The sequence below is a fragment of the Haemaphysalis longicornis genome, unplaced genomic scaffold (genome assembly GCF_048455015.1).
Source record: "Haemaphysalis longicornis isolate Haplotype H1 unplaced genomic scaffold, Haemaphysalis longicornis Haplotype H1 scaffold_181, whole genome shotgun sequence".
In the NCBI taxonomy this organism is placed as follows: Eukaryota; Metazoa; Arthropoda; class Arachnida; order Ixodida; family Ixodidae; genus Haemaphysalis; species Haemaphysalis longicornis.
In genome coordinates this window covers 262053-284046 of record NW_027526283.1, presented here as the reverse complement: position 1 = coordinate 284046, position 21994 = coordinate 262053, and the positions used below count along the sequence as shown (strand labels likewise).

General features: G+C 46.8%; 1 protein-coding gene across 2 annotated transcripts in view; it reads right to left on the bottom strand.

Annotated features, from left to right (window-relative positions):
• LOC144166688 (uncharacterized) overlaps positions 1–21994 on the bottom strand; it is a 62128-nt gene that overhangs the window by 38482 nt on the left and 1652 nt on the right. For both annotated transcript variants that reach the window (XM_077696204.1, XM_077696205.1), the window contains exons 3-7: positions 20486–20713; positions 15477–15597; positions 7534–7658; positions 6406–6553; positions 2792–2915 (exon numbers count right to left, since the gene is read on the bottom strand). In XM_077696204.1, coding sequence (XP_077552330.1) covers positions 2792–2915; positions 6406–6553; positions 7534–7658; positions 15477–15597; positions 20486–20713 — 746 coding nt within the window. The remainder of the gene's footprint in view (positions 1–2791; positions 2916–6405; positions 6554–7533; positions 7659–15476; positions 15598–20485; positions 20714–21994) is intronic.

The window sequence follows — 21994 nt, the reverse complement described above, 5'->3', positions numbered from 1 at the left end:
AAAATACTCGTTTCGTGTAACATGGTGTTCGCTCGACAAATTTGGTCACGTAAGACTCCTCCGCTTACGCCAATTGGCCAGTGTCATCTGAGACAACCCCACAGTGCCACAGGGCTGTGCAGCTAAAAAAAGCATAGTGTATGCAGTACCGACAGCGTTGCGGGAAATGAGCTAGTGGGTCGCATAGCCATTCCTTTTTTTCTTAACTATGTAGCTTATTTGAGCGTAGTTTACGTTAAAAGTGGTGTCAATATGATTCTAATGAGGCAATCTTCCAAATGAACCAAACTTGTGTTTTGTCTGCATGACCCCTTTAAGGGGGGACGCGGCTTTCAACTTCGGAAAAATGACCAAAACATCGTTTTTTTGAAACCCACATATTCGGCTTCTATGTTTCCTATTCTGTGCGCCTGCAAAGTTTTTACGCTGAAAAGCGTCGCAAAGTGGCATAAAAAAATACTTTTGTCAGGCGCGGTGACAAACTATCAGCGCAAAAGGGCGAAAAAACGGCAATTTTCGGAGCGCTCTATCTCCGCAACGGTGCCACCGGGCGCGGCCATTTTGATATGGTTAGATCGGCCGAGCGATCGTCTTTCCGGTTCCGCTCGTCTCTTGTATCTTCGTTTATTCACAAACGCACAAACGGCAGAAAAGAAACGACGCACAAACGAAACTAGAAATAGATGCTGAAGCGCTATTGGTCCTCCGGTCGGGGCGCAGAACATAGACCCTCCTGATTGGATGTCGCGGGCGCAACGCAAGATGGCGGCCGCCTGAGCTGCATAGCGAGCGGATGGAGTTCATTTTCGCCGCTTCGCTCGGCCGAGTTTCTGTTCAATCTGTGGTATTCAACACGCACGTTATCGCGATGGGAATGCCAGAGATAACGAGCCAGATTACGGGAAGTTGTGTGGCTCGAAAGGCGGAGGTCATCGAACGCTTCGTGGTGCGCGTGACTCTACAGTCGCCAGACCTTGGAGGGTGACGCGGTGTGCGCGCTTGCGATAGCGGTTCGTGAAGTGAACTTTTAGTCGGATTTGCGATGTTTACACGCTTAGTTATTGCTGTGTTTTGACTGTGGGCTCGCTAGCCTTGAGAAAGAAACGGTCGACGCGTCAAACGCTGCGGCGCGCACGGCATAGCCGACGCGCATTGGAGCATCACATGACTGGGCAACCGGTTACGATTGAATGCCAGTAGTTGTAATTAATGCCTGCGACGTTAGATTTAATCTTAAAAGCGACCGGACAAGCCATATCAGGGATCATCAAAGTACGATATGTCGCGGTAAGCGTGCGCTGCGATGCGCGCGAGCCATATCGCCTTTCTTGCGCTACGTTTTTTTTTTCCTGTGCACTTGTAATTTTCATGCAAACAGGTTTGAGTTAGTAATATAGGAATAAAAATATGCTCTGTGCGTTAAAAATGTACGTTACTGTGGCAGCATTTAACAGTGATTTTTTTTAAGGAAATTATTGATACCATTGCTTAGGGCATACTGGCTGTGCTGCGAGAAATATTGGATGCCTTGAATGTCAAAAGTAGTAAAAAAATATGCTCTTGCATTGAAGTTGGGAGTTATGCAGAATACTCTACCAAGCTTCAAAGTAGCTCATTTTCATCCTTGTGGTATGCAAACTTTTGGCAATGAACACCTGCATGTATGAGTACTAAGTTGCTGTGCCAGGCAAGATAAAACATAAAAAAAGCCAAAAATGTTCAAATTTAAGTAAAAAAAATGCTTAACTTGTTGCCATGGTGACAACACTGCAAAAGGAGGTTGTCCACTGCGATACAGCCAACCAGCTAACCTACTTTGCATTGAAAGCCCATTGAAACCCATCTTCCCCTCCGTTTGGTTTGCAAAGGGGGTATGTACTCTTCACGGAGGAGCTGAAAATGATGTTTTCTGGAAAGAGAAAGGCTGTAAAAGGCACTCCAATTTCAAGGCAAGGCCTTCCAGAAGCCCCATGTTCAAAAGGACATGAAAGGCTGCAACCGTGGCGACTTTTGATAAGTGAAACCTATGTTGCAACTTCGAAAGCCGTTTTCTCAAAACAGTTTTTTTTTGCCACCTCTGTCGCTTGTACCAGGGATTTCTTCGTGACCACTGGGTCTATTTTGATTCCGTTTCTTGCATGACATTCCTTGATGAACAGTTCAGGTCGTGACACTTTTGGTTTTCCAGATTTGTTTTTTGTGACTTTTTTATTCAAATAGTCGTTCACAGTCGACATGCCTGTTGCACATTAACCTCTAAAAAAATGAAAACTAAAAAATATTGTTTTGTAAAAAAAAAATTCTAAAACTGTCACGACCTCGCCCATTCATTTGGGAATGCAAAGCACTTCGAACAAGTTTTCTATCGTGTTTTATAAGTCGCTCAAGCTCGGTACAAGCGGAACAGAAAGAAAATTTAATAAATAAAAAAGTTATCAAAATATTATCTTGAAATTTTTATGGTGTTATCACAGAAGCATTTCCAGTTGCTGTGCCAATTTTCATCAAAATCCACTCAGAAATAAAAAAGTTGATTTTGAAAGCCACGTCCCCCCTTAAGGAGAAGGATGCATCTTGAACCCACCGTTCGCCATACTATCCGTTAGTTACCTATACCTCCGAAAAAGAAACCAAGTTCCCCCCCCCACCCCCAACTTCTCCAGATTCCTTGCACACAGACAGGCTGTGCGGCAGCATCCCAGGCCCTAAATCAAAGATGCGTCCCCAGAGCTGTGGAGGACATCACCGAGGACTGCACAAATGCAGACGAGTGAGGGACAACGTCACTCACAGCAACTTGGCCTCTCCCCGTTCCAGCTGGGCCTTGGTGGCATCCAGGGCCTTGGTGGAAGCCGTCAGTTCCTGCTGAAGGCGCGTCTGCGTCTCGTTGAGCTCCTTGCGAAGCTGGGCGCTCTCTGAGGAGAGAGGAGGGAGGAGAGGGCACAGCCACAGTGAATGTCAGGCAGCTGCGAGAGGAGGCAGCAAAGAACCAAGGCCAAGGAGAAAAACAACCCTTTTCACAACCACGTCGCACAAGAGTAACGCTACAGGTACTCCCAGTGCACCCAATAAGCTGCTATGAAACGTCTCAAACTCTTCTTCTAACTGTTACACATTGTGCTTTAAAAGAAGGCACCGGGGGAAAGGCATCAGGTCTTCCTCTTAATACAAATTATAACGGGCCCTGGTTGTCAAGACAGTAAATGCGAATTAACACCAGTCCTGAAAACAGCCGTCAAAAATTTCTTGATGCACCCGCCCTTGCAAGCTATACAGCACTCACCTTTCACGACTTACATCAATGATCGCGGAACGCACAATAGTTCGGGGTTGTAAATATCAGTCTGTGCTTTTTTTTGCTGTTATTAACTAAAGAAAGAGCTGACGGAGCGTGCACAATGCATTTGGAAGTCGAGCAAGCTAAGGAGCACTTGCGCAAAGTTTTTGCGATTTGCTTTTTCTTTTCTTCCACTACTACTGGTACCTATGGGCTCTTTTGCGCATTGTAAAGATTAAAATTTATTTAAATGAGGCCACACTGAACAGTTACAGCCTGAACTTCCTGAAAGATCTTCACATACACAAAAAGATACATACTTGCTTGGAAATTTCACATTAGCACTTCTTTAACCTACCCAGATAACGAAGGCAAAAAGTTGAGATAGTTGGTTATAACTTGAATACATTTCACTAACGAAAAAAAGACGAGGACAAAAAAAGAAGCACACAGGATGCTCAGCAAGCGTCCTGCGTCATTCCAGCAAGCGTTTAGTGTGCTTCTTCCTTCAGCCTCGTATATTTCCACTAGGGAAATCCATCCAGCTAGTTGAAAAACTACTAGAAAAAGACATCCCCCTCGCGAGGGGCACGATCAAATGCACAGCATTTCCGAGGGGGTGCACCGGCAAATCGTATCTCTCGATCGCGGGACCCGTGTCGCCATCTTTCGGAGGCGCGGGACAACTTGTGGCGCTTTCGAAACAAACCAGAAATGAGTGAAGGATATAAGGCACGTTCGGTGCATCGAAATCTGTGTCTGTTTCGTGGCTCAATCGGTAGTGCACCGGGCACCTTGCGTTCCGCCCGCGGCGTCATGGGTTCGAAACCGGGCGCCGGAAACTGTCATTTCTTTTATAGTGTAGTGGCCTGGCTGCGGACTACGACAAGGCGCGCCTGCAGACTACGACAAGGAGCGCCTGCGGACTACGACAAGGCACGCCAACGCCGCGTGACATTATGAGTTACTAAAATGCTATGCATTTAAAAGAAGAAAAAATATCCAGTTTCACATGCATCAAGTAGGTTCTCTTGCTTGCATTAGTAACTGGAATTCACTCCATAATTTCAATCGCTTGCCTAATGCTACAGTGGGAATAACTTCAACTTGCACGCAGGAGCCCTGTTTGTTTCTCAAGAAAATATACAAATGCTCCAAAGCTACAACCCTTAATCAAACTTTTACCAAAGTGCAAGAAGGAGCCAAGTGCCCTAGTTGAAAATTGTCTGCACAACACAAACACAGAGCTGCTCGTCACGTGACAAGAATGCGATTGGACTGTGTTGTACGGCAACACTACAGCTATCACAATACACTTATCAGCTACCAGGGGTGAGACAGCTGAACCAGATTTGGGAGCAGCTTTTGGAGCAGCGAAATTTCGATTTTGGAGCAGAAGAACCTTGATTTGGACCAGAAGAACGACATTTATTATGTCACCTTAGGAGCCTAAAAAATCAAATTTTTGCCCACTCAGGTGGGGGGAGGAGGAGGAGGAGGAGGAGTGCACTGTTTAATCGGTTTTGAACGTACATAACACTGAAACAGCCTTTCAATAAAGTTTTTTCTACCTGAGTATCACAAGGAACGAACTACACTACCTTTTTCAAGCCACATTCTTGGGCTCTATGCATAGATAACGCGGAGTCCCGTTGAAAATATCGAATTAAAAAACTAAGCAATTTTAAGGAATTTTTGATTATCCCGTGAATGCTGAAGTTTTCATTTTTGTAATCCCAGACTCAGCGTTACGCACAACTGAGAGCCACGGCAAAAGTTGCGCAAAGCAAGGTGACAGTCGTCGCACCCCACCAGCCCTCGTAATTAGAGTATTGGTGTGTTTTGGCATTAAATTTCAATTCAGATAGATGAACCATTATTGCTAGCGTGCAATAATAGCCCGTCCCGCTATTGGACACTGCTTGAACATTTGGCGGTGATGCAGCCTGCGCCGCCACTTCTGCAGTGTCCATTGTCCCACTCCCGCCGCTCGCAAGCTCACTGTCAATAGCAACAATAACTCGGCGTAATAATGCCGTAATGAGTGCAAAATTTCACTTCAAGCATGCACCGCGCCTCACACTCAATGCCGAAACACGGCGATATCGCGGGTACCCCGTTGTTTTTGATGAACCCCCGTCTTTCGAGTCACGTAACTTCCTGCAATAGGTGAAACGACTAAATGTAAACCCGGCCACCCCCATAACCAAAACCGCAATAGAAATCGGCGAAGAGCACTCTGCCTGAACCACGAGATACTGCTTCGCCCAGCGGCCATGTTTTCCAATCTTCACCGCACCAAGATGACGGCACCCAGTAATGTCGTTTGGAGATGCGGCGCTCCCAAAATTGCCATTTTAAAATCAACTTGCACAAGTAGTTTGTGAAAACTTTATATGGGAAAACTTTAAAAATTCGCACAATATAACATGTGCAACCTGACACTGACTTTCGAAAATACTATCCCGTGGGCAATTTTATGCGGGTTTTTTATTGAATGATCAATCAATTCAACCTTTGCAAACAGCATCACCTTCAAGGTGCTGGAAAATTGTGCCGTCAGTAAGCATTTTCCCCGACTGAAATTGACGGGAGCGTTAAAATCCTTGGCTCTCATACTCTTTCGGAGCAGTTTGGTGCAATTTTTGCAATTTTCCAGCTTTTGGAGCAGCCTGGCGCAGGAAAACGAATTTGTATCAAATCTGCGCAATATGCACAGCTGTCTCACCCCTGAGCTACTGATTACCACCCCTAATGTGACCCCTAATACTGCACACAACTTGCAACCTGTCATAACTGTCAACGCTTGTTTGTGCACCTTTTCCCCCCATTTCTCTGACCTTCAGGCCACATTTGTAGTTCTCGGCTTGAATTCTGGCTACTGTGGATGAACTTGCAGTAGGGAATGATTTATCCAAACACGAAAGGGCAACCAGTGCTAATTGAGGTACAATCACTGACAGAAGAGATCACTTGTGCTTTAATTGTTTCTCAGGGTAATGTAAGGCTGCACTGTTTGCACTTACAGAAGAACTTTACTGTTAAACCTTCCCTAGAGGCTCAGTGAAATAGCTTTCATTCCAGTGAGCGCTGGGAACAAGTGGGGAGAAGTTGTGATCACCACAGACCCTGGGCCTGCAGGCGGATCTCTTCTTTCAGCTCGAGCTCCTTCTCTCGCGAGCGCTGCTCCAGAGCCTTGCGGGCAGCCTCACTGTTGTGCAGTTGACAGTCTACCTGCTGGCTCACCTGGCGACTGCGCTGTTCGAGCTCTTCCACCTACGAAAAAGGGAAGAGCGGGAGCAGGAGAGGAGAAGAGATGGTCGACAACAGGAACGCTGAGAGAAATGGAAACTTTGTCCACGCATGCGCTTGCTTATGGCAAAAAAATTTTGACTCGGGGTTCAACGCACCCAAGCTACACCTTGGCAATATGGCGAGCCATAGCGGAAGGCTCCGGATTAGATTTGGACCACCTGGGGAACATGCGCTAAAGTCTCAATACAGAGGAGTTTGCACTTTTCGCCTCCATTAGAAAAGCAGAGATCGAACCTGTGCTCTTGGGCTCGACAGCACAATGCCTTAGCCGCCGAGCCACCACAGCAGGTGTGTACACGAAGAAAAGCCCCTCAGCAGTGCCTTCCATTTCAAAAGTCCACTGACTGAACATTCCTCGGCTCAAGACGACAGTTCCACAGTGCTCTTTTGCTTTAAAGGAGCCATGAAGACAAAATACAAGTTTGGTTTATTAGAAAGACTGCATAGTCCCGATAACAGTGATACCAATATCATCACAATCTTCCAACGAATAACGGAGATATTGAAGAAAACGTGCGAAGCAGTCGCGACCCCCTAGCCAATTTCCTGCAACTTTTCTACGACGTCACGGAACCTTGTTTGTGCGATTGGCGGCCGCCTAACTGACCTGTCGCGACCACACATGACTGGACGTCTGTAATGGGGCCTCTAGTTCCATTTGACCGCATCACTCGAATGCTAACGTGCAGTTAGCGCACTGAAATCCTGTTTTATTGTTGGCCCGTATGACGTCATTCTTGCTCATAACACGTCACTGTGGCGCAAAATTTTAAAGTTTTTAAATCCTTCTTGCTTTTTTTTCATTAAAAAAACATCTTTTGTGGCTGTAATGGAGCTGAGTGAGATACTGAATCCTAGTTCTTTCAAATTAAACGAAGTTGTGTTTTCTCTTCATGGCTCCTTTAAACCACGCGGGTAGAAACAAGGCGAGGAGGACTTGCCTTCGCCTGAAGCTGCGCCTTTTCGTTGCGCAGCCTGTCAACCTCTTGAACGCCACCACGGTCAAGGGACTGGGCCCGCAGAGGGGTGGTCGGTGCAGTGGACACACCACCTCGATCCTGGGTCTCTGCAACCATCATTGCCGTCATAATCATCATCATCGCCAGCCTATCTACGCCCACGGCAGGGCAAAGGCCTCTCCCATTAATTAATCTCCAATTATCCCGGTCCTGTGCTAAATGCGACCAATTTATCCCCGCAAACTTCTTGATCTCATCTGCCCGTCTAACTTTCTGCCGCCCCCTCACACGCTTGCCTTCGCTAGGGATCCACTCTGTTGCTTTTAATGACCAGCGGTGATCTTGCCTTTGCAGTGCATGCCCTGCCCACGCCCATTTCTTCTTCTTAAGTTCTTCTAATATGTCCTTCACATGCGTTTGTTCCCTGACCCATTCCGCTCTCTTCTTGTCGCTTAATGTTACACTTATCAAGGTGAAACCACACTCTGCAATCAAGGCGAAATCGAATCTTTCAAGTGACGGGACCCCGCAACACATCCAGCATGTTTTCTTTGGTAGGGAGAGGACAACGTCCTGCTATCCAGTGGATGTTAGTGGGCAGCGAGATCATTTTCATGCAGTTCAGTTTCAAAGGGCACTGACACAAAAATTTGGCATCATGTTTTTTTTTGTTGTTGTTGTGATAGGTAGCTAATGACCTGTTCATAGACGCTAAAAATGCAGCCACGATCCTCCAAAACACAAACACAACAGAAGTTAAAGTCGTGCTCGCTCTTTGTAAGACCGCGCTTGCAATGTGTAAGACCCTGCAGCAGCGGCTGATGTGAAGAAAAAAATACAATATAAACACTAGGCCTTCGCTTTTAAGTTCCGCACATTTGAGTGATGATAAATAAAGGATGACTTCAGAGGTAGGTTGTTGCGATGTGGTTGGATTTGCGCATGTTTTGGTCATAGTGCGATACCGCTTATAGTGTGGAATTCTTGTGGCTCCCGCAACATACGTTATAAGCAGTCTATACTGTACAGTGTATATACCGCTCATAGCATTGTGGGAATCGTGGAGAAGAGTGACCCACGATCCCAAAACGGCGCGCACTTCAGGGAGAGACGCACTGAGCTGAAACCGGTCCGGCACTCCGCTGATTCGTCGGCACCCCCTACAGATGGCACCACTGGTCCATGTGCGGCATAGGCGTGCTGGTTGCACGAATAGGACCGCGCGGAAGACAGAGAGATAGTCTGATCAGAGGTCCAGGCTGGGAAACATGGGCGGAGCATGGCTGCGGCGTACCAAGTATCTCAGGTGGGGACTTTGTTGTAGCGTGCCGCGAGTGCCTGCCTCGTGTTCGAGATCACAACCAGGACGGCATGATTCGTGGCCGCCGTCGAGCCTCGTGCTCGCACGCTGTGGTAGTTCCCAAATAAACGGCTGTGCTTCGCACTACTGTCTACCGTGTTCTCGTATTAGCGAACCTCGCCGGGCTGCTGTAGGTGCAGAAGCCCCTGTGGTTGACACGCCGGAAGCTAGCGTGGTGGCCTACGCCGGAGTGCTGGCTAGGTTAGGTCGCCCCTAAGAATCCCACATTATTCCACAACATATTTCGCGGGAGCCGCAGAGTACGCTAAACAGTGCAGACCATTTTTTATGTAACCACTTTCAGTGCGGGACCGGACATAACGCGGGTTTTTGTGACCACCGGTTTTCCTCCCATAACTCAATGCATATATAAGCATACCGCTTAAAATGCGGTTGGCCGAAGCTTTAATAGTGCGGGTTTCTGGTGGGTCTGCCGATCGACTGGTGCAGCTGGGGCATCATTTTAGGGTAGCAAAAGAAAAAAGAAAGGATGAAATCGGTCATCTGACGCAGCGTGCACCGCTTGCTCTCCTCTAACTTCGACACACAAGACAAAAATAGGCACCCTTTAGTTCACGCGTATACATGACAACCACAACTATCCTTGCTTGACGCGATAGCGACCCCCTTCCCTGTCCGCGCTCGGCAAGTTGTTTGTATTAAGTGTGAACAGCATGGCCCATTTTCATGCACGATTCGTGCATGTCGACACTGCGCGTGCATTTTTTTCATGCTCCTGTCGACAATTTGGCACTTGCGGTGACTTGTGCACGTGGCAGTGGGAGGAGCCTGACGACTTGCCCTAATGGGGAGACGTGCATCTAATGGCGGGAGACTCGAAGTGCTCCGAGCAGCTGGCTGGCCGCACCAAAGATGTTTAGGCTTATCACCGCAGTATTTTTTGATGAGCACTTTCACAAGCAACGTGAATGCCAGTTTACGTTCCACTTTTCGCCCAGACTATCAGCCCTTTCCTTGAATGAGTATCTTGCCTCATGCGGCATATCAGCGAGCGGTTAGAAGCGGTCACAGGAGCTTCCTGCACCACTTCGCGGCCAGTGCCGACGCCATGTTGCCGCCCGTTACCGCGGTGCACACACACCAGTTGTATCTGTGCCAGACTCACGGCGCCTGCGGCGTGCACTGCACGTTTTCACGAGGAGAAATTGCTCCATGCAATTCATGCTTTACAACGTTGTGCAGATAAGCCACCGCTCTTTCCCTTTCCGAACAAGCGAGCCGCGCGAAGCCGAAGATTTCAACCATCAGTACACTGTGCTGATAAGCAGTTGCCTTTGGCATCGCGAACACAAGGCGGGGTAAAAAAAAAAAAATCCCGCTGGCGGTCTTATCACATCCCGCGGCATCTGTTCATAGACGCTAAAAACGCAGCCATGGCCCTTCAAAACACAAACACAACGGTTGTTAAAGCCGCGCTCCCCGTTTGTAAGACCGCGCTTGCAATGTGTAAGTGCCTGCAGCAGCGGCCAATGTAAAAAAAAAAAAAATACAGACAGTGCCGTTGTTTTTAAGTGCTGTGCGTTTGGGTGATGATAAACATAGGATGGCTTGAAAAGTATGTTGTGATGCGATTGGATCCGCGCATCTTTTGGTTATAGTTGCGGGACCACTTATAGTGCGAATTTTTGCAGTTCCCGCAACATACGTTAAGGGGGGACGTGGCTTTCAAAATCAACTTTTTTATTTCTTTGTGGATTTTGATGAAAATTGGCACAGCAACTGGAAATGCTTCTGTGATAACACCATAAAAATTTGAAGTTAATATTTTGATAACTTTTTTATGTATGAAATTTTCTTTCTGTTCCGCTTGTACCGAGCTTGAGCGGCTTATAAAACACGATAGAAAACTTGTTCGAAGTGCTTTGCATTCCCAAATGAATGGACGAGGTCGTGACAGTTTTAGAATTTTTTTTTTACAACACAATGTTTTTTAGTTTTCATTTTTTTAGAGGTTAATGTGCAACAGGCATGTCAACTGTGAACGATTATTTGAATAAAAAAATCACAAAAAACAAATCTGGAAAACTAAAAGTGTCACGACCTGAACAGTTCATCAAGGAATGTAATGCAAGAAACGGAATCAAAATAGACCCAGCGGTCACGAAGAAATCCCTGGGACAAGCGACACAGGTGGCAAAAAAAACTGTTTTGAGAAAACGGCTTCCGAAGTTGCAACATAGGTTTCACATATCAAAAGTCATCACGGTTGTAGCCTTTCATGTCCTTTTGAACATGGGGCTTCTGGAAGGCCTTGCCTTGAAATTGGAGTGCCTTTTCAGCCTTTCTCTTTCCAGAAAACATCATTTTCAGCTCCTCCGTGAAGAGTACATACCCCCCTTTGCAAACCAAACGGAGGGGAGATGGGTTTCAATGGGCTTTCAATGCAAAGTAGGTTAGTTGGTTGGCTGTATCGCACTGGACAACCTCCTTTTGCAGTGTTGTCACCATGGCAACAAGTTAAGCATTTTTTTAACTTAAATTTGAACATTTTTGGCTTTTTTTTCATGTTTTATCTTGCCTGGCACAGCAACTTAGTACTCATAGTGCAGGTGTTCATTGCCAAAAGTTTGCATACCACAAGGTTGAAAATGAGCTACTTTGAAGCTTGGTAGAGTATTCTGCATAACTCCCAACTTCAATGCAAGAGCATATTTTTTTTTACTACTTCTGACATTCAAGGCATCCAATATTTCTCGCAGCACAGCTAGTATGCCCTGAGCAATGGTATCAATAATTTCCCTAAAAAAATCACTGTTAAATGCTGCCACAGTAACGTACATTTTTAACGCAGAGAGCATATTTTTATTCCTATATTACTAACTCAAACCTGTTTGCATGAAAATTACAAGTGCACGGGAAACGTTGCGCAAGAAAGGCGATATGGCTCGCGCGCATCGCAGCGCACGCTTACCGCGACATATCGAGCTTTGATTATACCTGATATGGCTGGTCAGGTCGCTTTTAAGATTAAAACTAACGTCGCAGGCATTAATTACAACTACTGGCGTTCAATCGTAACCGGTTGCCCAGTCATGTGATGCTCCAGTGCGCGTCGGCTATGCCGTGCGCGCCGCAGCGTTTGACGCGTCGACCGTTTCTTTCTCAAGGCTAGCGAGCCCACAGTCAAAACACAGCAATAACTAAGCATGTAAACATCCCAAATCCGACTAAAAGTTCACTTCACGAACCGCTATCGCAAGCGCGCACACCGCGTCACCCTCCGGGGTCTAGCGACGGTAGAGTCACGCGCACCACGAAGCGTTCGATGACCTCCGCCTTTCGAGCCACACAACTTACCGTAATCTGGCTCGTTATCTCTGGCATTCCCATCGCGATAACGTCCGTGTTGAATACCACAGATTGAACAGAAACTCGGCCGAGCGAAGCGGCGAAAATGAACTCAATCCGCTCGCTACGCAGCTCAGGCGGCCGCCATCTTGCGTTGCGCCCGCGACATCCAATCAGGAGGGTCGCTGCTCTGCGCCCCGACCGGAGGACCAATAGCGCTTCAGCATCTATTTCTAGCTTCGTTTGTGCGTCGTTTCTTTTCTGCCGTTTGTGCGTTTGTGAATGAACGAAGATAAAAGAGACGAGCGGAACGGGAAAGACGATCGCTCGGCCGATCTAACCATATCAAAATGGCCGCGCCCGGTGGCACCGTTGCGGAGATAGAGCGCTCCGAAAATTGCCGTTTTTTCGCCCTTTTGCGCTGATAGTTTGTCACCGCGCCTGACAAAAGTATTTTTTTATGCCACTTTGCGACGCTTTTCAGCGTAAAAACTTTGCAGACGCACAGAATAGGAAACATAGAAGCCGAATATGTGGGTTTCAAAAAAACGATGTTTTGGTCATTTTTCCGAAGTTGAAAGCCGCGTCCCCCCTTAAAAGCGGTCTACACTGTAAACGGTCTCTACCAGGGGCTCAAACTCGGCCTGCGGCAGAGTTTGAGACCCCTGGGACGCATGACGCGTGCGGACTGTGGAACTTACAATTGCAGCCCGGCCCACCCATGAGACTCTTCATTCAGCTACCGTATAAACTGGTATATAGGTAAAGTTTTTTTTCAAAAAAAATCCTCAAAAGTCATCCCTCATCTTATATGGCGGTCATTGGCAGAATGTAAATTGTTGCCTGGCAACAATGTGCAAGCGAAGTCCGTTGCCATCGCCATTCGAATGTCGGACTGCTCTCTTGCACTATCAGGACTTTATTTGCTTTTCGCTTTTCTCTAGTTTTTCATCTTTTACTCGTCTATTGTGTGTGCGTGCGCACATTTCTGTACGTGTCTGTTCCGAGACGAGTTGCGGCAGTCGACGCCAGTTCACTGCAGCGTTTAGGCTGAAGGCGATTGAGTCGCCGAGCAGAATGGGAATATGGCAGCACAATGCCAGTTTGGCGTGCAGTACTGGCGGAGCCAGAAAGCCAAGCTGTGCGCGTGCAACCCGCAGAACAGATCGTTCCGTGGACGTCAAGCGGTGCAACCCGAGTTGGAGAACAAAGTGGCGGACTTCACCCGGGAACTTCGCTCACGATCGCTCCCGGTTACAGCGGAGGCCATCCGTGGACCGGCTCCGCGAACTGTACAATAAGTGGATAGCTGGCAACAACAAAAAGCCCCATACGGGCCGGCTGTGAAGACCATCCCTCGCGACCGTGTCAAGCTGGGTGTCCTTCTCTTGGCAGTCGCTGCCCGACGACATGGTCGCACGAGGGTTTGGGAAGTGCTCCATCAGCAACGCGCCTGACGGCACGGAAGATGACAGTGAGAAGCAGTCATCCTTGGACGACTCTGAGAGCTCGGACGAGTGACTTCGGCAGGCATAGTGAGTGGCAGTGACTGACGGGCGTCGGAAATAAATATAAACATTGTGTGTGTGCTTCTGTGACAAATTTTTTTTGTCAACTTTTCCCACCTCAAGGTAGGGGGTCAACCTATGATCCGGTTTATCCGGTATACAGTTTACGCCCGTTACAACGGACCCTCTTAATTCGAAAAAAAAAAAAAAAAAAAACGTCCGATGTAGCCGAAGTATGCAGTATCCGACGGGGTTGGGGGGTGGTGGGGGAGTATGAGCCCTAATGTGGGTACTTTGACCGATATTGTATATACATACTACATGCACTTTGTTCTTTCTACACGCCTGCAGCACCTCTGCACAATGTTCGCGCAAGGGCAAAGAACCACGTAAACACCGCTTCCAAAGCTTAGCACTGGCACTTGGAAAAGGCCTAGCGCATGTGGTCAAGTGTGTAAAGACGCATGATAAGCTGAGCAAATAAAGCAAGAATATAACTAGGCTCAATTATTAACCAGCTACAAAACATCAGTCTTGGTCATCAGAATTAGCTAGGCTCTTGTAAATCCCTTCACGACGAGGCAGGTTTTCCCAAAGCCGTTCGTCAAACAAATTGGATCGCTGCCTGACGTTCCCCCCAAAATCTGATGACGGACAGCTGTGAAATCGAAAGTTAGACCAGTTGGACTGCACATGGTTATTGGCACATTGCACACAATGGATGGGAACTTGAGGCATTTCTTACCTTTTTCCCCAAACGAAACGGGAACGATACATGCGTGGGAACAACAAGACTGAACTCCACTAAACCCGAGTTTTTAATTACATAAAAAAAAAAAAAAAAACTGACGAGGGCAGACTCGCCTCCGGGTGCACCACATTGTGTATTTTGATAGCGCTGTTAATCTCACCGGAGTTTATCGGCAGCGGCCTTGTTCTTGACGGTAGAGCGGACCATCTGCTTAGACAGGCCTGTACTTCTGGCGATGTCAGCCTGTTTTTCCCCATCTTCGACATCATTAATGACGCTTAATTTACCCGACAGTGAAATTGGCTACCCTGCCGCCCATGCCGCTGGCTTGGCTGTGCCTACGACCCGACTGCCAGCAATGTTGCCAGACATAACAGTTTTCTTGCCAAACTAAACAAAGAAAATGCATATCGGGTGCCGGCCCCGCAGAAGTCCACAATAAACATTCAGTCAAAACAATTTTCACCTAAAATTTAGTCTGCTGTAGCCGATGTCTGCTCTAGCCGGGTCCGTTATGAGTGGAGTGAACTCCATTTAAAATACATGGGGACCAGACAAAGCAACAGAAATGGTCTGTTGTAACCGAAAGTCCGTTGTTGCCAGATCCGCTCAACGAGCGTAGACTCTGTTTTTTTATAGCATGCTGAATGTGGTCACCATGTGTTGATGCATCACCCTGGAACAATATTTTATATTAACGTTTCTCGAATCCGGAAGCCAAATTCCATTCAGAAATGACCTGGCATGTTCACAACACGTGGGAAAGGACTTGTGTCTTTCAAATGGCAGCATTAGCTGACATTTTGTGATCCCCCCCCCCCCCCCCCCCCTCCACTTCCTTCGTTTCAACCTTCTTTGTCGTCCCAGCCCTTGCGGAACTAAATTTCATGACTGCGAATGTGCTCACTGATGCGAGCTTGAGGCCCCTGGTCCACACCGTACATTTTTTCATACTTGGCCAACGTCGGTGATTCCCTTCTTCAAGAAGGTCACTCACCCTTCAACTTGGCCTCCAGTTCAGCAACTTTGGCCTGCAGGGCTGTGTAGCTGGCAGGGGCAGACGGACTCTCCTGATGCAGCAACCGGCTTGACGGAGTGTCGCCGTACGACCCGAACATCTGCGAAACACAAGGGACAACAGGTAAGCAAGGCTTAATGCACAAGAGCAACAAACCCCAAAAACTCGAAGACGGCTACGCCTCAACCAAGCAATGAAAAAGAAGGCAGCTGAACCCCCTATGGTGGAACCGTGATCATCCATTCTGTTTTATGCGATGAACGACATTTCATGGCAGTGTGGTGCGGTTCCATACAGATGTATTATATACATTTAGATCATACGATGTGCAGATATGCCTTTTGCCTCGTACTATGGCTCAAAGTAACGCTGACAGCCATACAACATGGAGTTGATGCAGACAAAGTGTTTCTGCCACATCGTTATTCTGTTCCGTCATTCATTACCCTTTTATCTCACAAGCAAGCACGTCGACGCCTCAGCGCTTCTTTTTTCTGTCTCCATCACAGATGGCCGCAGTTCCACCTTCTGCTGCAAGCGCAAACCTCACCTCTATTGATTGATTGATTATTGGGTTTAATTTTGACCACCTGGGGATCTTTAACGTGCCCCGAATGCTCGAACACACGGGCGTTTTTGCTTCCCGCCTCCATCAGAAAAGCAGCCGTCGCGGCCGGGAATCGAACCCGCGGTTTTGGGCCTAGCAGCACAATGCCATAGCCACTGAGCCACCGCGGCAGGTCAGCCCTCACCTCTGGCTTCACAACTCCCCAGTATAAACTAGAATTGCCGCCACAGCCTACAACGCAATGATGGCATCACTCGGTGGAGCGCAAAGCAATACTACCGACTAACTGCTGGATTCAGCTTACCTCAACGTTCCCTCGTATCTACAAACTCAGTATAAAAGCTGAACTCGGCCTAACCGCTTACACATTCCCTTTGCCAAGCAGCCCAATACACCTGTCCCCAGGTCGACCGGGTTCACTCCGATTGCTTCTCAACTGAGCCTAAATGCTGAACTGCTTTTTATTTTAAAGGAAATATTCTACTGTTCAAACCTGCGTTATGTGGCAGCCATTACAGCTTGAGCTGTGATGAACGAATTGTAAACAGATTCCTTATTTTTGTAAATAGATCAACCATCCCTCGTCTTACTTGTCCTGCTGCCACATAACACCTGTTTCGGCCCTTTGTTTGAGAACAAACAATGCTTTGCTTGCTTAGAAAACCAAAAACACTAAAGCTGTCATTTCTCAACTGTTTCCCTTCCATTTTTGTGACAACAGATGACGTCACACACCACAGGAAGGGAGTGCCTACAAGTTCATTCAAGGGCGGTGCTGAGGCCTAGCAGAAACCGTAGAAACTACTTGCGCAATCTCCCAGCTTAGTGGCTAACAGCCGGAAACACTGTTTAGTCACTGGCTTTAAAAATCTAGGAGCACTGCCACTGGTTGTCACATATAAACAAACATGGACAGTAAAGAGGACGTTAGCTCTCCCTTTCACTCGTAAGACAGAACTTACAACTACGAAAGCATCAGGCCAAAATTTTAACTAAAAACAATCCTACCAGCAGTTATAGTAAAAGAACCTGCTTGATGATGTTTTAGAGCTGAAGTTTGTGCCTCTTTCAAGGACACATGCTTAGCATGAGCTTCTGCATACAATAGTTTTATACTTACATGTACCCTGCTTGTATGTTTCCTTCAGCAGGGGTGAGACAGCATAAACAGATTAGGGAGCAGTTTCTGGAGCAGCGAAATCTCAATTTTGCAGCAGAAAAACCTTGATTTGTAGCAGTTAAAGGAGCCATGAAGACAAAACACAAGTTTGGTTCATTCGAAAGATTGCCTCGTTAGAATCATACTGACACCACTTTTACACACACTTCACTCAATTAAGCTATATAATTAGGAAAAAAATGGAATGGCCATGCGACCCACTAGCTCATTTCCCGCAACAGAACCTATGATGTCATATCAGTCAGCTCTCTGATTGGCGGAGGTCGGCGAAAGCAAGCGCAAATTAGGCAGAGCTTATATATAAGCTTGCCGGACGAGCTATTTGCGCTTAAATTTAGGGCACATACTCTTTATAGCAGTAAGAATGGGGGGATAAACAGTGGAAGTAACGAAAGCACACGTAAACATAGAAGTACCGATACGTACTGTTGTTGGTACTGCGCGTACTATGCTTGTATTAGCTGCACAGCAGCCCGCCGCTTTCGAGTTGTCTTACACGCACTGGCTGGCTGGCGTAAGCGACGATGTCTGACGTGACCCTGCTTGTCGAGGATATTTATTCCATGTTTCATGAAACGATTACTTTATACGGTAACAAAAACAAGCCAGGTGCAAATACGGTAAAAAAAACAAAGCAACGGCAGGCAAGGTGCATGAGTATGGTAGCGCCATCTGGGAAAACTGATGGCAAGCAGCGCTGCAGCCGAATCACGCAGTGCAAGCTCATTTGCATACGGGCACTTATGACTTCATAGCTGACGTCCCGAAAATGCACGATTTGGCGGGAGAATCAAAATTTTAACCTAAATCGATTAATTTCTCAGTGAATACGGCATCGTTTGCTGCCGGACAAGCGCTAGGAGCTCTACAAAACAAGAAATCTTTAGAATAAAACAAACTCGCATTTTTCCCTCATGGCTCCTTTAACAACATTTTTATGTCATCTTAAGAGCCAAAAAATTGTTGTTGTAAAATTTATTATGAATAGGACGGCACTAGGCCTGTTGCGGTGGGAGGGGGATGAGGGAAGGGGGTTACGTGCGTTGCACTATAGAGGCTTCACATGCAAATGCCAAAAAAACAAAATTTTTGGCAAGTCGGGGTGACAAGTGCGCTTTTAATTTGCTTTTGAAGCTACATAACACTGCAACAGCATTTAAAATTGAAAAACTCAGCAACCATAAGGTGTTTTTATTATCATTTGAATGCTGAAACTTTTATTTTTGTAATCCCCGGCTGCGCTGTATGCGCAAGTGCAGAGCCACGGCAAAAGTTGTGAAAAGCAAGGTGACGGTTGTGCCACTAACAGCCCCCTTCCATTTCAATCCCCGAGGGGCAAGTTCACCACGATCGTAATTCAAGTAAGTACGGCGGCCACTTTTCTGATGGACGCGAAAAGCAGAAACACTCGTATGTTCGAGATTTCAGCGCACGTTAAAGATTCCCAGGTGGTCAAATTTAATGCTGAGCCGTCCACTATGGCGTGCGTCATCACCGGAATAGCGTCGGTGCACTAAACCTCATAATTAATCAATCAATTCAAGTAACATTGCTATGTTTAGCCACCTCGCTTTTGCCAATAAATTTCCCTTCAGAGAGGAAAATTATTATACTAGTGTCCAGTAATACCCAGTCTTGCTACCGGACGCTGCTTGAACATTTCACGGCGATGTAGCCTGTGCCGCAACTTCTGTAGTAGTGTCGATCGTACCATTCCCACTGCTCGCGAGTTCGCTGTCAAACGCAGCAATAACTCGGCATTTTATAACACCGCAATGAGTCCAAAAGTTTCTTTCATGCACGCACCACGCCTCACACAAGGACAAACTACGGCGAAGCGTGGGCCGCCCATCTTTCGAGCTGTGCAACTTCTTGAAACAGATCATCTGACAAATGAAAACCCAACCACCCGCACAATCTAAACCAGAGTAGAGAACGGTGAAACGAACCGAGTGCCTGAACAATGAGCGGCCACTTCGCCCTACACAATGCTTTCCATTCTCCATACCAAAATGGCGGAGCCCAGTGGGGCCGTTTCGGAGATACGGCGCTCTGAAAATTGCCCTTTTTTCATCAACTTGCACAAATAGTTTGTCGCCTCAGCTGACGCAAGTATTTTTCTACAGCACTTTTCAGTGGTTTTCGATAAGAAAACTTCAGAAACGCACAGAATATAACATGTGCAACTCGCCAATGCAAGTGAGGTCGGAAAAAAACTATCGCTGGCACATTTTTTTCTCGATTTTTTTTTGACTCATTGATCAATCAATCAAACCACTAAAAACAGTGTCACCTTGGGTGTGCTCGAGAGTTATGCTGTGAAGTTGGCATTTTTCCCCACTCAAACTGACATGTACGTCAAAATTGTTGTTCTTAGACTGTTTTGGGGCAGTTTGGCGCAATATTTTTAATTTTCAAGCTTCTGGAGCAGCTTGGAGCAGGAAAACTGATTTGTATCAAAGCTGCGTAATATGTGCAGTTGTCCCACCCCGCTTCAGGAAACTGCTCGCACAAGCTCCACTATCCCATTTCAAGATTCAGGATTTGTGATGTAACAAATCCTAGAGCAGAAAAACGAAGGTGGCGACACCTGTTTTCAGGTTTTTGGCAATTCCTGCATTACTACTGCAAAACCTTCTTACAAGAGACACTCAAGAAACCCGGAAAACGTGTCTCTCGTAGCCGAAAATTCTAAAAGCACCGTGTAATTGGATCTGACCACTTTGTTATACACCAGCATCAAAGTGTATTTTATTCAGAGTGGTCAAAAATAAAATGCTCAGCATGACTTATGGAATCCATCAAATGGTAATTTTAATGGGCTGCAAACTGTGTAGGCCTCCTTCCCAATATTTGTAGGTCAAGCCCTTCATTTTGCAATCCTTCCTGTTCTTACAATACCACTGAAGTGCTCTTAAACGTTTCTCAGCCTCAACTGCTGACACTTTCTGCCCTGCAATATCATCCTCGCCATCCTGCTCTGGTTCATCCCGTAGGGAACGCGAGGATCACGTGATCCGCAAGCTCCTCGGAACACACGAGGTCTACATCTGCAGGCACAAACTTCTCTAAAGGCCCTGGAACTTCAGCGGCCGCTTGGATGCAGGCCCAATCGTCAAGGCAGTTTTCCACAAGGAGTTTCATATAAGAGCCCTCTTCCATCGTGTCTCCTCTAAATAGTGAAGCATGTACCCTAGGGACCAAACAGAAGAAGCGAGGAGGCCCGAGCTGGGAACCCACCTGGAATCGGCTGCGCCCGCCAACGGGCGTGCTGAAGATGCCGGTGGTCTCCATCTGCGACTGGCTGGTAGAGGCCCTGGACTGGGTCTCCAGCTGCCGCAGCTGGTTCTCCTTGGTGGCCAGCTCCTGCTGCAGCCTGGCGTGCTTCGACTTGAGGTCACTCAGCTCCGCCTCCTTGGACTGCAGGTCTCGCATGAGCCCGCTGCTCTCGCCCTTCTCCTCCTCATGCTGCACAGGGAAGAGCAGGTGCCAAGGCGTGGGGGGGAGGGGTAAGTGAAACCTGGCGTCCGAATGCCATTCGAACCGAATGTATGTTGACTCAAATGAGAGGCTTCGAACGCCATTCAGAATCTGCCATGCTCCACTACAATTTTGACCACATTTGAAAGCTTTAACAATGGCTCGTTGTGCTGCGTGGCACAGCTGCTGTCGAGTTCTGTTTTTACACGATAATTCAACAATCATATTTAGCAGCCGTCTTTGGCAGTAAAATACCAAACTATAAATAATGTTAAGCTCTGACACAGTTTTTGCTTAATTCTGAATTGCTATCGAGGTTTTTTGTGCTGTCTGGCCACACTGGTTTGTCGCTTGCTCGGACTGGTGCTGAGGGTATGGAATTATTACATCTTGATTTCATGATTTAAATGAATTACAAGTAAACAAAGTCCCACAATTAAGAATACTTTGTTTGTTTTAAGTACGCCAGTAATGTGTTTGTTTATGCTGACTCTCGAGTGCTAGAAATGGCATTCGAGAGCCCCACATGTCTCTCTGGGTGCTCATTCGGCTCGGCTGTCATTTGAGCCAAATGGCATTTCAAAACCCAATGGGCCAGTGCAACTTTGCATTTGAGTTGAATGACATTCGGACGCTAGTGTAGCAGAGGTATAACTTTGTTATTTATGCTCCACGTCTAATCAGACTTAGTGCACCAGTGGACTATGAACAGTGTATGGTGTACAGTGGACTATGAAAAAGTCAAAACAAAAATCAGTTTGCAGCTATCTTGTGTAGTTTTCAAGCTGTGAAGACCTCCTGCCAAATAAATTCATCTTTTAATTCAAGAAGTAATTCAGCCTAAATCCAGATTTTTGCACCACTGTGTCGCAAATATTCAATTTGCACTGGGTAGCAGCAAACACGGTGGAACTTTGCAGAGGCGTTTTTTAAAATGTGAATAAGTAGAAATCGCAAGCAAGCAATCAATTTGCACTGGCTAGCAGCAAATGTCGTGGAGCTTTGCAAACGCGTTGTTTGCCTTCTTTTTTAAATACAAACAACATGCAGCAGAAAATATAATTTACTGATAGCTTTCAGACGCAGTGCTCTTTAGCATATATTGAACTTTAGTTTAGTTGCACACAACTGCTGTCAAGGCTAATCAATGTGGTTCGGAAGCTAATGCGAATGTTCCCCAAACTGAATGCCACTTGCCCCAAAGGTCATTTGATGACCTCACACAGCGCCTAACTAGCGGCACTAACTGGGGATGTCATTTGCTGTAAA